Raw genomic sequence first — 15,174 nt, 5'->3', positions numbered from 1 at the left:
ATTAAACAGACACATCACAAAACATAAACTACAAATAACCAATTCATAAGATCTTTCGAATCTCACTTGGACTCAAACAAATAAAACACCATATTCCCGGCTATTAAATTAACAAAGTTAAAAAACAAAATTTCAAAAACAGGCACAGGCCTTGGTACAAACAAGGTTATCACATTACAGCTACATGGGTAAATTGACTTAAAAAAAAAAAAAATTGCTCAGCTTTTGGGCAGTGAAATTCTATCTCCAGGAATCTATCCCTGGCCCATGACCTGAAAGGCAGAGTGAGCTTCTGTCTAAATAGCTTGTTGTTTGGTTACTTATCACAGCCCCAAAGGGGAAACCGTGTGAATGCGCAGAGTACAATAGTAAATCCCCAGAGCCCAGCGCTCTGCTCCAAGGTGCCCCTCACTGAGCAGAGGCGCCCCTCCCTTCGGGTCTGGTGGCTGGGCCTCTTACCCTCCCCTCCCGCTCCCTGGATGTCCAGTGGTTTGTCCTCAGGTCAGCTCTCTGACACCTTCCTGGACCACCCACTTTACTCCCTGCTTCATTTTTCTCCACCTGACAGTCACATGTATGGATGTTCTCTCCCCTTCTAGAAAGCGAGTTCCACAGGGTCAAGATTCTTTCCTGGTTTTGTATCCATCACTACCTGGAGCCCAGTACAGTGCCAGGCACTGAGAAAGCCCTCCATCTGTTGATGATTGGGTGGCTGGATGGACATCAAGCGGGCACTAACCACAGTGGGTGAGTGGGCCAAGGTGATACATTCTTGTTATCGGCCCCCTGAGAACAAAACACTTAGTCTCTTCCAGGGCAGGGCCCAGGTGTGAGAAGGAGCACAGATGTGCTCAAACAGATGATTAAAGCAGCCATTTAAACATCACATTCATGAGTTTTTAATGACTTGGAAAAAATCTTTATAATAAAACTTTACAGACACCATTTCATCAAATATGAGGGGCTTTTATTTGTTTGTTAAGCTTAGAAAAAGTGGTAACCCTGCAGCTGGGCCTTTCCAGGGGTAGGAGCTGCAGTGCTGGTTCCCCTGCTCCTACTCTCCACCCCTTTGTCCCCCTGCCCCTTTGTCCCCCTGCCCCTTTGTCCCCCTGCCCCTTTGTCCCCCTGCTAGAAGGCCAAATACCTTGGCCTCCCACTGGCCTTGAGCTCAGGGCCTGCAGCTTTGTCTTCCCCACAGCACTCCCAGCACCCAGGGGGCCAGTGGCTTCTTTTGGGGTCCTAATTACTCCTCTCCTCCTTCTTCAGAGCCCCCCGACGGATCTTGGTTTACTGAATTCTCATTCATACCAAAGAAGTTGTTTCACCAGAAAACAGAGGTTCAAGGGATAAACAGAGTGAGGTAAGTTCAATTAAAGAGCCCACTCCAGCCCAGTCCCACCTGGCTCCTGTCCCATGTCCCAGCAGAGCAGAACTCTCCCGGAAGGCGCCCCTTCCCAACCCTCAGCAAGGGAGATCCTTTTCCCAGGCCTCTGTGAATGGGAAGCAGAGGTGACCCATCTCACAGACACTTTATGTCAGGAGGCTGCTTGGAAGGCTACACCCAGAGAGTTCCGAAGCCACACCTGGGCACTGTAGGAAAACCATGTGAGATTCTCCGAGCCCTGTGGGAGAAGCAGTGGCCAGCCCCGTGAGTGTGGCTCCTGGTCTAGGGTGCGTTCCCAAGCTGCTCATAGGCTCCATTTCTCTGTTTCCCCACAAAAGGGAGGCAATCGCCTATCCACTTTCAGAAAGCAGAGTGAATTATGCTGCAGAAATCCCATGTTACAGAGACTAGAACCCCAGGGCCACCACCTTTCAGACCAAGACTTTTGTTATTTGCACCCACAGCCCCCTCCATTCTGACAGATGCTAAATCATCAAGACTATCCCCAGACTCTTCAGCACCAAACCATCAAGTTTTCTCTGCCCAAAGATCTTAAAATATCCTTCTCTGGTTCCTTTACCTGGTTAAATTCCAACCATTCGCCCAGGCCACGACTCAAACTCATGATGTCCAAACATTCTAGAATCAAGAATGGTGGAAGAGCCAGGCGTGGTGGGGCACATGCCCGTAATCCCAGCGGCTCAGGAGGCTGAGGCAGGAGAATTGAAAGTTCAAAGCCAGCTTCAGCAAAAGCCAAGCACTAAGCAACTCAGTGAGAGCCTGTCTCTAAATAAAATACAAACTAGGGCTGGGGATGTGACTCTGTGGTTGAATGCCCCTGAATTCAATCACTGGTACTCTCCTCAAAAAAATAAAAAATAAAAAAATAAATAAATAAAAAGAATGGTAGAAGAATTCTTAGGCATCTATTCTAACTTCTGTCTGACATATGGAAGTGTTCTGCCTCTGGCCTCCATTTGGACACGTTCAGGGACAGGGACCAAATGAGGAGCACTCATTCCATTCCCCAAGGCTAAGCACACTGTCCAGAGTCTACCTATCCATAGGGTCTCCCTTCGTTGCCTGGTTCTGCCCTGTAGAGTGGACCAGAGAGTCTAGCTCTTGCACCAAATGACTGGGCCTGCTCCTAGCTCCGATGCTCCTCCATTAGGAGGAGTGACAGCGTCCCCCGCGCCAGCCCCAGGAGAGCTCATTCCCGGCCACCCCATCCACTGCCTTTCACTTCATACTTTACAGCAGCAAACCTCATTTCATTAAAAAACAAACCCACTGGGCGGCTAAGCTAGCTTCCTGCCTTGGCAGAGCAGCCCTTCCCACAGGGTCCTCGGGCTCAGCTTGAAACGAGTAGATGATTCAAACCAGGAAGCCTCAGCTGGACACACTGGCTCCCAAGAGCAGGGAGGAGATAAAGAGCATCTCACATGAGGCCTGTGTCAAGGGAATTGGAACACCAGGGCCGGCCCGGGGAGGGACTTTACAGGACAGGTGGCAAGATCAGAGTCCACACCAGGGTACATCTCAGCTCCTGGTCACTCTGCTGGGACCTGACCTGCCCCTTCATTACTGAGGTAGACCAGAAGTTCAGGTTGGGTCCTGGAGCCCACCCACCTGGTTGAGCACTTTGGGTCTGAGCCTGGGCCCCCTTGACTATACTCTTCCTCTCTGGCAATTTTTCTGAGCCTCAGTTTCCTCAACTATAAAATGTGGCTGGTCCTTCCCATCCTACAAACTGGCATGATGGGAGAAGGAGATGGCCCATGGAAGGTGTCTGCCCAGCCAGGGGTATTAGAAAGTACTCATCTCTTCCACTGCCCCTTTCCATCCTCTCCTCTCGGAGTCTTTTATTTTAAAAAAAAGAAGAAAAAATATTTTTTCTTATTGTAGTGAATTGCCAATTTTTCCTCTCTAAAAATCAGTATTTCTGGCTTCTTTTGAAAAGCTAGAGGAGCCTGCTGTGCTAGACCTGGATTCCCAACACCGCGATGACTGGTTAGATCTAAGTGGCGTCTGCCCTGCTCTCTCAAGTTCACCACAGTCCCCATCTACCCCCCCTTCTACTCGCCCCAGCTCACCTCACAGTCCCCTGCCTCCCTTCTTTGGGGGGCAGCACTGGCACCAGGCCACCGAGTGCGGCTGTGTGGCTTTCCGTGCAGTTAGCTAAACTAGTTTCTGCCAAGTTTTTTATTCCTCCAACAAATTCTTTTGTTCTTATTAGATGGCCAAGAATATTTTCCCGATCACAAAAGAGAGCACTCGGCTATGTGCAGGTGCTTTGAATATTTCCCGAGCCCTCCACCACCATCTGCAGGGATGCTCAGGGTCCCTAGCCGAGTTCTGACTAGGGCAGAGGTTGGCAAACATTTTCTGCAAAGAGCTTGATAGGAAATAGTTTTGCTTTGCTGGCCATATGGTCTTAGTAGCAAACTACCCATTGTGGCCCGAGAGCAGCCACAGATGACACGCATACAGTGGGTGTGGCTCTGTTCCAATATTTACAAAAACCCGTGTCAGCCAGACTCAGCCCCATGCACTAGAGTTTGCTGATCCATCTTAAGTTTCTCAATTTGGGATTTCAGCATAAAAGCCCTCCATTCCAGAAGAAAGGGGACTCTGAGCATCATCCAGAAGAGATCTGCTCCTGTGGGCTTACCAGGAGCAAGACCCCCACTCTGTCCAAGGACTGGTCTCTCTGGGGCCTTTCTCTGGTGTCAGGCAGACCTGGATTTGCACTCTGGCTTGGCAACTTACATAATGCAATGTAACCTCTGTGTGCACACCTTCTCACTGTAAAAAGATAATAATAACTAGAGCTACCTCAGAGGGTCACCGTGAGGACTAAGTGGGATCGATGGTTAAAGACCTCAGCCCAGCACTTTCCACCCCATGAGTGCTTGATTCTCAGCTACAGCTGTATCATGAATGGATGAATGAATAATGCGGTGGTGTATCCATCTTTAGATCTCTGCATCACACAGCAGGCATCCCATAAATACTTGCTGAGTCCAAGGGGCACATTAATGAAGGGCCCTGGTTAGCATATTCTAACTGCCTCAACCTACCCCAATCCTGCAGAGCCACTGCAAGGCACCCCAGGACACATGCTACCTCCTTTTAATTGTTAATAACATGCTCAGAGTTGTTTAAAAAGCTTGGGGGGATTCAGATTTTTTAAAGTGATGGCAAAAGAGCCAAGAAGCTACATTGCAAGAAAATGCTATTAAAAATGTGTTTTCGGGGGGCTGAGGCTGTAGCTCAGTAGTTAAAGTGCTTGCCTCATATGTGTGAGGCACTAGGTTCAATCTCAGCACCACATAAAAATAAATGAAGATACTGTGTGTTCATCTACAACTAAATAAACATTTTTAAAAAATGTGTTTTGGGGGATCAGGCCGTCTCCCCAAGGGCAATGGAGCCTCGTGGCTTCCACCAGCCTCCCCTAGCCACATACAGCAGGCAGCAAAGTGTGGTGAGGCCAAAGTATAGGGAGGCAGCTTTCCACCTTGCCAGACTCCACAGTGCAAAGACTTGGCAGAGGGGCTGCAGGAACAGTTGCAAAGAAAAGGGTGTGTGAATCCTTGGTGTGGGGCAGGGCTGAGCCTGAAAGAAAAGTGCTGCCCTTACATGAAGAATTCCAGGCTGGCCAGATGGAGGTGCTAGAGGACCTGCTTCCAAACGCCAAGTGATACTTGGGAGTCAGGGCGGAAAAGACCAATGAAACTGGGGTGCACAGGACATCAGGCTCCCCCGAAGAGCTGACGGCAGGCCTTACTCACCCTCGGCACCAATGGACACCAGTTTGACCCCTTTGCTTGCTATGAAATCGAGGGCCTTGTTGACATTGGAGATCTTGTGGACCCGCATCTTGCCTCTCTCCGGCTTGGCCAAGCGTTCGCCTGATTGAATCAAGGGGAAAGAAAAGGGAGGTGAGATGAAATTATCCAGGACCCGGGGCTACCCTCATAACCCCCTCACCTGAGGTGCGTGTGTTTGAGGTGGTGTCCCTGTGCAGGCATGCCTCTGAGCAGCTGGGGAATGCCACCTGGCAGGCAGGGAGAGGGAGAGGCCACCTGCCTCTGCTCTCCTCCGCTACTCAGATGGAAACCACATGCATTCACTCAACATCTATTTATTAAGCCTCCAATATAATCAAGCGGCTGGATGCAGTGCTGGGGATATGGGGGAGGGGGCAAGCCAAATAGTTTCTGGCCTTTATAAAATTATAGTCCAGAAGGACTCCCAAGAAAGAGACACACAGAGAGAGACACACTATGGACAAATACCAAGAAGGGTCGGTGCTCTTCCCAAGAGGAGGAACTGAGGAATGGTCAGGGGAGGCCTGAGTCTCTGTGGCCAGGCCAACGCTGCAGGGAATGGTGATAAAGGGAGAAGGAACAGCAGGAACAGAGGCCCTGAACTCTGAGGCTATGGCTAGGTCACTCTAGAGCATTTAGAAGAAGTCCCTGGTGGTGAAATGGAGCTCTCTACAGCATAGCACCCCCCTCCCCATTGGAGAACACTGCTTCCCTGTGAGCACCCAGGGCTCAGCTGCCAATCAAACCTCCACCCTACTTCCCCTCCTCTGCCCCAGCCTCCTCCAGCCTCCACTCAGAGGAGTTTCTTCCACTCAGGCTTCCAGGTCAGAGGGTGCAGCAGAGTGAGCAGAAAACCCATTCTGCAGATATCCCGTTAAGAACACTTCAATCCCAGGACAGAGAGCAACCAGGAGCCTCCCGAAAGGATCTGGAAAATGTGTAAGCACATGGCCATACCTAGGGAAAGGGGACGCGGCTTTCAGAATCCCTGAGGGGCCAAAGACCCCAAGGGGCTTAGATCACTATCCTAGAGCCTGGCCCCCAGTGCAGCATGGCAGCCCTGGCTGAGGGCACAGGGACTACAGCTGGGACACTGGGCCAGGCCCACCCTGTCAGTGGCCACCTGCCAGCTTCTAGAAGAGACAGACTTCCTGCTGAGATGTGACTGGGCTGTCCGCTCCTAGGAAAGCACAGCTGTGGTCTTATTAAATCAAGACCTCTCACCTGGGAACCTCCTTAGGCCCTGGCCACTGCCTACCCTCGGGAGGCTCCCTCCCTGAACAGCTGCTCCTGCTAATGCCCAGCCCTGGGTCCTGCCATGCCTGAGCTCCCAGCCACTCCCCATCTGTGCACACTCGCTGCACCCAGCCCTCCATGAGGACAGAGGACGAGGCCAGGGTTAAACACTGGAGGGTGGAAAGAGCTTCCTAGGCTCACATCAGCAGTTCTCAAACTTCAGTCAGCACAAAACCCCCAGAGAATTTGCTATGTAGATCTCCAGTCCCCCCAACCCCACCACCTCCAAGTGGCTGGTTTAGGAGGCCTGGGTTGGGATCTGTCTGGGCATGTGGATTTTAACCAGCAGCCCTGATGACTCTGGTGTGCACAGTCCAGGGACCACACTTTGAGAGGCTCTGTAGGTTACATCCCCCGGCCTTCTCCTCATCCCGGCAGTCAGCCCACCTCCAAAGACACAGGAGGAGAGCACCATGTTGCTGGTCAGGCCTCCCCCAGCCCTAAGAGATAGGTTCTTAAGCTTTGCAGAAGGGCCTGGCTCCCTGTGGGCACAGCCTGACCTGTTTGGTAGGACAATCGAGGTCACGCACACAAGCCCGTCTCTGGGCATCCATCCAGTCATCCTAATATTTCCAGATGTCACCTGCCTGCCACAGTTCTAAGCACCTGGGACACAGAAATGAAATAGTGCTTACCCCCAAAGAGACTGCATGGAGTGGGAAAGAAAACAAGTGAGCCCCAACAGAGGAAATGGTGGGATGTTACTGGCACTGGACAGGGGTGGGGGAGTCTGCCTCTGCAGGTAGCATGTCTGGGAATCCCCCCTGGTGGACATCCCCAAGCAAGCCAAGCGGTGAGGATGAAGATGAGTAATGGCTGGTTGATTAGTTGGTTTTCAGCTGGGGAATGTTGGAGAGATGGGAAAGGACATTCTAAAAAGCAGAACAAAAATGGTATAGTGTTTCCTTAAAAATTAAACAGAATCACCACATGAGCCAGCAATTCAACTTCTCGGTGTACAACCAAGAGTTAAATGTAGGGGCTCGAAAAAAAAAATGTATTTACGTACTCATGTTCACAATAGCCAGAAGGTGGAAACGACCCAGGGATCTATGGGCAGATGGCTGGATAAGCAAAATGCACTAATATACCCAATGGAATATTATTCAGACGTCAACAGGACAGAAATTCTGACTCGTCCTACATGAATAAACCTTAAAGATATTATGCTCAGTGAAACAAGCCAGTCACAAAAGGACAAATACTGTGTGATTCCACTTGTACAAGACACCTAGAGTAGTGAAGTTCACAGGGACAGAAAGTAGAAAGGCATTGTCACAGGCTAGGGGGAGGGGAGCTTGGGGAGCTTGGGGACAGAGTTCAGTTCAGGTAATGAAAAGGCTGGCGATGGACAGTGGTGCCATGCCGGGCAGTGTGAGTACACATCAGGTCACCAAACAGTACACTTAAAAATAGCGGAGTGGATGCCGGGCTCAGTGGTGCACCCCTGTAATCCCAGGGGCTCGGGAGGCTGAGACAGGAGGATCGTGAGATCAAAGCCAGCCAGCCTTAGCAACAGCGAGACACTAAGCAACTCTGTGAGGCCCTGTCTCTAAAGTACAAAATAAGGCTGGGGATGTGGCTCAGTGGCCAAGTGCCCCTGAGTTGAATCCTGGGTACCCCAAAAAACAAATCAGCTAAGTGGCCAATCTTATGTATAATTTAACTCATACACGCAAAACCAAAAGCACTACATAAAGGTTTTTACCTGAAAAGAAAGTATACAAAAGAACTTAAAATAAAGGAAGAAAGAAACAAAGGGTCATCAGAGCCTGTGCAAAGGCTCAGCAGCAGGGGGTGCACGTCTTCTGGGAGACAGTTGTCTCCCATTGCAGCAGCGGCCTGAGGCCTGCTACCTTTTTGGGAATGGTTGGTTGAAAAGAAAATAGGTGCCAGCTCACCAGGAGCCCTGCGATCTGCCCCAAGGAATGTGGACTTGGGCTCAAAGCTCTGGGGAGGCACCAGGGCTTTGAACAGGGAACAGCATGACCGTATTTGGCCTGTCAGAGATCCCTGAGCTGCGGCTGCGGCTTAAGGGATGGAGAGTGGGGAGGTGGGCAGGGCCTGAGCCCGTCAGTTGCCATCTGGGTGGGAGCGGAGGCGGGCCCCACGGACACCAGAGTCAGGTTAAAAGTAGAATTCTGAAGAAGGAAACAGATGACCAGAACGTGAATGTAAGTTGGAAGGAAAAGCAGAAACAGAGCTGTCTATGATTCCCAGATCAGGCTAAGGAGAACAAGATGGAGACCACAGGAGGGAAGGAGGTTTGCTAGCACCAAGAGTGTTCAGGACAGTTTGGGCATGCCAAGGACACTATAATTGGATACGTTTTGTCCCCCAAGGGCTCAAGTATTGGGTGCTTGATCCCCAGTGTGGTCACATTAAGAAGTGGTGAGACCAGCCGGGTGCAGTGGTATCCGCCTGTAATCCCAGCAGGTCAGGAGGCTGAGGCAGGAGGATCATGAGTTCAAAGACAGCCTCAGCAACATAAAGGCACTAAGAAACTCAGTGAGACCTGTCTCCAAATAAAATTCAAGATAGGGCTGGGGAGGTGGCTCAGTGGTTGAGTGCCCAAGTTCAATCCCCAGTACCCCACCACACACACACACACAAAAAGAACTTTCAGAGGTGGGTTCTAGTGGGAGATCACTGGGGTTGTGCCTTCTGGAGGAATTAGGGTAGTTCTTGTGGGGCTCTGATTAGTTTTCACAAGAAAGTGGTTAGAAAATAGAAGCTTAGTCCCACCACACTTTCTGGTATCCTGTCTTGCCAAGTGATTTCTCCCTCCATGATGCTGTCTCCATGATGGGATGTAGCCCTCACCAGAGGCTGAAGTGATGAGGTCACCTGACCTTGGATTTTCAGCCTTCAAAACTATGGGCTAAACAAATATCTTTTCTTTATAAAGTACCCAGGCTCAGGCATTTTGTAATAGCAATGGAAAATGAACCAATATACTCAAATAGGTTGAATATTTAAGACAGGGCTCAAAGAGAAAGGAGAATTCATGGGTAAGACTAGATCTAGGACTCATTAGCATGAAGGATGGGATGGCTGAAGAAAGCAGTTAAGATTGCTCAGTGTATAAACCAAGGCCAGATGCTCAGGGACCACTGACTTCAAAGATGGTGAAGGATAAGCTTTTACAGAAAAGCTCAGATGTACCCTCAAGTGGAGCCGTGCTTTCAGACATCTGGACAACGTGGGAATTGCATAATCGCCTGTGTTATCTGGGGTAGTTAGGTAGTACAGGAGCCAAGGTTTGGGGATAATCTCTGATGGTTATATTCTTGGCCACTGAATTCTGGCAATTTGGGGAAGGAATCTCGGAGACCAGCCTTCAAAACCCTTACTTCTAAAGCACGCCCAGGTTCAGAGCCCTGCCTCAAAAACAAGCCAAAACCTACTTTTGTAACTGAGGATACTAAAACAGAAGGGTGTTCAAGACACCCAGATGGTCCGCAGCAAAACCCAAACAAGACCTAGTTTCCTCATCGGATTTCATACACCTCATCCCCATGGTGGTTCAAGAGACCTGAAGCCTGCTACGGCCATGGACAGAGCAGAAGCAGGGGGCAGGACAGAACCCAGGTGACGCCCCTCATCCCGGGCTGGGGCCACCTCACCTGAGATAACCTCTAGCAGCAGCATGAGCTTCAGGCCGTCTCGGAAGTCCTCCTCGATGTTCTCGATCTGCGTGCCCGCCTTCCGCAGGTGGGAGTTGCACCATGCTGTGAATGTCTGGGCAAGAGAGAAAGAGCAAGTGGTCAGCCTCCTCCACAAGCCGCATGGACCCTGAGGTGCCTCTGGGCAGGGCTCTGACGACTCCCCAGGACCGGCTGCCTTGGGCTCTCCCTCCAGCTGTTCTGCATAAGGGGAGTCTGGTGTGGCCTCCTTCAGTGGACAAGCCACCTAACAGGGTCAGAAGGGTGGACGGCTGACAATAGAGGCCACAGACCCTCTCCGCACGGTTGTCTCAGACGGGTCTCCCATCAGCCAAGGAGTGAGCTCCTCCAGGACAGCAGCTGGGGTGCCCTCCTTGGAGCCCAGCGCCCTGTGGGGTACCCGTGGGGCAGATAAAGTGGCATCCTCCTACAATGCTCGGTCACCCACCTCTCTTCCAGACCCACTGTCCCCACCCACACTGAGAAGCACCACAGTTCCATTATCTGCAATTTCCCTCTTGGGTAAATTAGTTTCAATCTTCTCATTTTGAAGGCAGAATAACTCAGAGGTCAGACCACACCCCGTTGCCGCCACCTTCCATCAATCGGGTTATTAAGTCCTTTCCCACTGGGGAGCGAAGGGCAAGGATTCCTACATTTTGCTGGGAACAGAGCTCAGCAGCATGGTGTCAGAGTTTGGGTGGAGTTACCTTGAGCTACAAAAGTGCAAAGGATTCCAGAAATGGAAACTAAGGAGGTCAAGTACAAAACCCATCGCTCTGTAGCTACTTCTCTATTGAGCAGATCACAGAGAGGACGCCCACCAAGCTGTCCTGGGCTGACAGCACCCCTCGGTGGCTCGCACAAGGAGCAGGGTGACTCAAAAAGGAGCAACGGATATGTGCACTTGATGTCACACGTCCATATAAAACCTGGGCCAGTCTCTCTCTGCAGCTGGCACCGTCTGTGGAAACCAGAGAAGAGCTACCGTGCTCATTTTTGTTTTTTCAACCCTAGATGTCCCCTGCACCCAACATCAGGTCTCAAGAGCCAATGTCCGCTCCTCCCCTGGCAGCTCTCAGCCCACCTGGCCTGCAGCGTCCCAAGGGCGAGCAGTATATTATTTATTGTAAAAGTATCAGCCATGCTAGAACCACCCCTGCTCTAGGGAAGGTCATCAGATACACGTCCTTCTGCCCTTGAGGAACTACAAAGTGAAATGGCAGCAGGCGGAGTACCAGGCGCAGCAGCACACCATTACTTAGAGGGGAAAGAGCCGGCTGCCAACTTTACCAGCAAGGCCTCTGTGCAGGGAGAGGAGGGACGGAGACGGGAGAGGTGGGGAGGGACTACATTATGACGCCACCCAGCTCTGGGTCTCATTTTTAAATCCTGTCTCATGACCTTCCTCTCCCTACAAACACACCTGCACTCAGAGACCCCAGCACTCCCATGACAGAACAGGGCGCATATACCCGCAAACTTTGGTTAGACTGGCAGTGATGGGGAGGGAGGCAGGGCACAGAGTGACTCCTCAGTGTGGAATGTCCTCTGTGTCTTGCTTGGCTAACTCACATTCATCTTTCCAAAACAGGGTGAAGACATCACTTTCTCCAGGAGGCCACCTGGATTGGGGGCAGAGCTGGCAGCACCAAGCACTGCCATATGGGGTCAGCCCCATGCCCCAGACTGGAAACTCCTGCGAGTCAGGACTCAATGTTCACCTCCATAGCGGGGAGTCCCCAGGCACAGAGTCAGGGTTAGAGCAGTGAACGGCACAGCAAAAGCCCCTGCTCTCGTGCAGTGGGTTAGCCTGGACATGGAGAGCAGCTTAGAGGACAGGGGCTGCCTCGGGGTAGCAAGGACAGGGTACCCTTCTCTAGTTTGGCAAGGCCTTAGCCTTTTTTTTTTTTGTATTGGGAATTGAACTCAGGGGCACTCAATCACTGAGCCACCTCCCTAGCCCTTTTTGTATTTTATTTAGAAACAGGGTCTCCCTGAGTTGCTGAGGCTGGCTTTGTCTCACCTCCTGAGCTGCTAGGATTACAGGTGTGAGCCACCGAGCCTGGCAGAACTTTTTTGATGAAATAAAACGGGAAAGATGGGGCTGGGGTTATGGCTTAGTGGTAAAGTGCTTGCCTAGCAGGCGAGGCCCTGGGTTCAATCCTCAGCACCATATAAAAATTAATCAATTAATTAAAGATATTGTATCCAACTACAGCTAAAAAAAGAAAAAATTTCAAAAAAAAAAAAAACAGGAAAGGATTTTTACATCTTTAGAATAAATGATTTATTTTGGTTTTGCCAATCTTCTCCCTGCCATCATCTGTCATATGTCACTGTTTCACAGAACTGTCGTCACCTTATAGGATCACATTAGGTGGGATCTTATTGGGGGGCGGGGGAGGGTCTTTTCACTGGTCTTGTATTTCCCAGCACCTTGCTTTCATCAGCCTCAGCTAAAGGCCAGCTGCCACCCTGAAGGAGACTATCAGCCCCAGCAGCTTTGTTGAAGGGAAGGGCTGGTTTGAGGTCCAGGGCAGCTGGCTGGGGTCCTGGTGAGAGCTGCCGGGGTGCGCCCAGCTGGGGGCTGTGTTTTCTAACAGGTCTTGAGGAGGGTGATGGGGGGGAGGGGAGGGAGGGGGAGGCTCTGCTGTCTTTTGTAAGAAGTCACAGCTGGTGAAAGAGGAAAAGTCCTGTTGAAAGCTGGGGCTCCATTTCCTGGGGAGGCGGAAGCTGCAGGGGACCAAACACACCTGTGTTTGCTCTGGTCTCTGGAGAAAGTCCTGGTGCTGAGACTCAGGAACTAAGCTTCATTAAAACCCCCAGGCGGTGCCCTAAGCCCCTGGCCCCACAGCTCAAAGCCTGGAAACACCCTCCTCAGGCCCCTCCCAAACTTTAAAGTGCCCCCAACAAGCAGCACATCACCAAGTTCTGGAGCAGGAAGGAAACGGGGGGGGGGGGGGGGGGACAGTAATTCTGAAGTTAAGAGCATGCGCTTTGGGCAGTACCAAAAGATTCAAGTGTCAGGTCCACTACTTACTAGTTGGGACCTTCAGATTAACCTCCCTAAAAACCAGTTCCCCCAGCAGTATAATAGGGAGAGTCTCAGCACTTCATAAAAATCAAGAGGTTTAACTAAAAACTAATTACTAAGTACCTGCCACTTAGTAAGTGCTCAATAAACAGTAAGAAAGGAAAGACAAGCTCCCCCAAAACACGCCTGTGGCTGGGCTGAGGAGCGCTCCCTCTAAACTGCCTGCTGGGCATAGTGGCTTGCCTGTGGCCCACGCCTGTCATCCCAGCAACTTGGGAGACTCAAGTTGGATCAAGACTCAAGGAGGATCACCCAAAACACTAACACCATGCCTCTGCACTCTGTCACCCTGAGCTACCTGGTGGAGCCCCTGTACTCTGAGTTCCCGGATGCCCTGAGATCCCAGGAAAAGTGCTTGGAGCCCAGGACCAGGCTGGGACATGCTCACAGAGCCACAGCAAGGACCAGCTCCCTTCTGGGCAGCCCCCCCTCTGCGCTCAGCCCCCCATCTCCCCATTTCTGCTCAGCCTCTGAGGCCCCAGCAGAGGGCTGGGGGGGGCAGAACCAGGCCCCGCTCGACCTCTCACTGACTGGAAGCACCCACCTGTGCCGAATGACCCAAAGGTGGCCTGAGGAAGGGACAAGTACACTTGCCCAGCACTGCAGTTCAGGGCTCCAGCCCGGGCCCCGGTCAGCCATGGGCAGGGGAAGCAACTTCGTCTACCTTCTCCACAGGCCTCAGTCCTGCTTTTATAGACCCCCACATCTCTACAACTACCATGTCCACATATTGAGAACACACCCACTCCACGAGCCTCTGTCCTCGTATCTGTAAAATGGGAAACCAAGAACAGGTGTGCAGTGTGTTACCTGTCACTACAAAGAGGGCTTGGGGACAGCGCTGGGGAAGGGGTTCAAGCAGCCCCAGGGGCTGAGCTGAGGAAGGTCCTTTATAATTGTGATCTGACAGGAGCCCAGGCAGCCCTTGAAAATGTTATTTGGAGATTTACCTGAAGAGTTCACTCAGACACTTCCGCACCTGAACCTCGGTGCTTTTGGAATTTGGGGTCAGAAAATTCCTTGTTGTGGAGAAGGGCTGTCATCTGCATCACAGGAATCATGGCAACGCCCCTGCACCCCACGTAATAGACGCCAGTAACACCCCATCCAAATCTATGATATCCAAAAATCACACACCCACCCACTGACTACCTGGTCTAGGGCCATGGATCATCGTAATCAAAACAGCAGCTGTGGGGACTGGGGACTTTCTGTGGTCCAGGGCCTCTGTACTCTACCCCCTTTAACTCATTGAATCTTCACTTAGACACAATGAGGCAATAATTCCTGTTCTCCCCGTTGTACAGATGAGGAAAATAAGGAACAAAGGGATATCATAAATGAGCAAAAGAAGCCACGTGGAAGAACAGCAGAAGGAGTGAGTCCTCGCCTCCATGTACTCTCAGGCATTTTGTTAAAACTCTGATGCTCTGCAGCTCACCTTCAGGGTGTTGTTTGTTTTGTTTTACCCACAGGACAACATGGCTGCAGAGGAGTACTTGAAAATGTACAAGAGTATATCTGAGCTGCTAAATGGCAACTGGGACAAAGCCTCAGTGCCAGGGCAGGAGGTAGCTAGGGATCGGGAACAGCCCCTCCTTGCCACCACATGTGGACACCTCCAGGGAAGAGGAGCTAGGTATCAAGACTTTTAAATTTCTCCCTGCTGCTACAATTTGAAAGATTAAACATTCCATAGACCACCGCCCCAAATAAAAATAAATAATTCAGAATTAGCCTGCTGACATAAGACTCATTGGACTGCTTGGAGGCGCATGCCTGTAATCCCATGACTCAGGAGGCTGAAGCAGGAGGACAGCAAGTTCAAAGCCAGCCTTAGCAACTTAGCCCAGGTCCCAAGCAACTTAGCCAGACCCTGTCTCAAAATAAAAAATAAAA

At 51.0% G+C, this 15,174-nt stretch overlaps 1 protein-coding gene across 3 annotated transcripts in view; it reads right to left on the bottom strand.

Annotated features, from left to right (window-relative positions):
• The window catches only part of Actn1 (actinin alpha 1), a 93,944-nt gene that overhangs the window by 33,729 nt on the left and 45,041 nt on the right, over positions 1-15,174 (bottom strand). For all 3 annotated transcript variants that reach the window (XM_076850325.2, XM_076850323.2, XM_076850324.2), the window contains exons 2-3: positions 10,140-10,254; positions 5,179-5,298 (exon numbers count right to left, since the gene is read on the bottom strand). In XM_076850325.2, the coding sequence (XP_076706440.1) occupies positions 5,179-5,298; positions 10,140-10,254 (235 nt within the window). The remainder of the gene's footprint in view (positions 1-5,178; positions 5,299-10,139; positions 10,255-15,174) is intronic.

The sequence above is a fragment of the Callospermophilus lateralis genome, chromosome 3, assembly GCF_048772815.1.
Source record: "Callospermophilus lateralis isolate mCalLat2 chromosome 3, mCalLat2.hap1, whole genome shotgun sequence".
NCBI classification, from domain to species: Eukaryota; Metazoa; Chordata; class Mammalia; order Rodentia; family Sciuridae; genus Callospermophilus; species Callospermophilus lateralis.
Note: the sequence above shows the minus strand (reverse complement) of the source record. Positions and strands in the feature narration are given on the sequence as shown.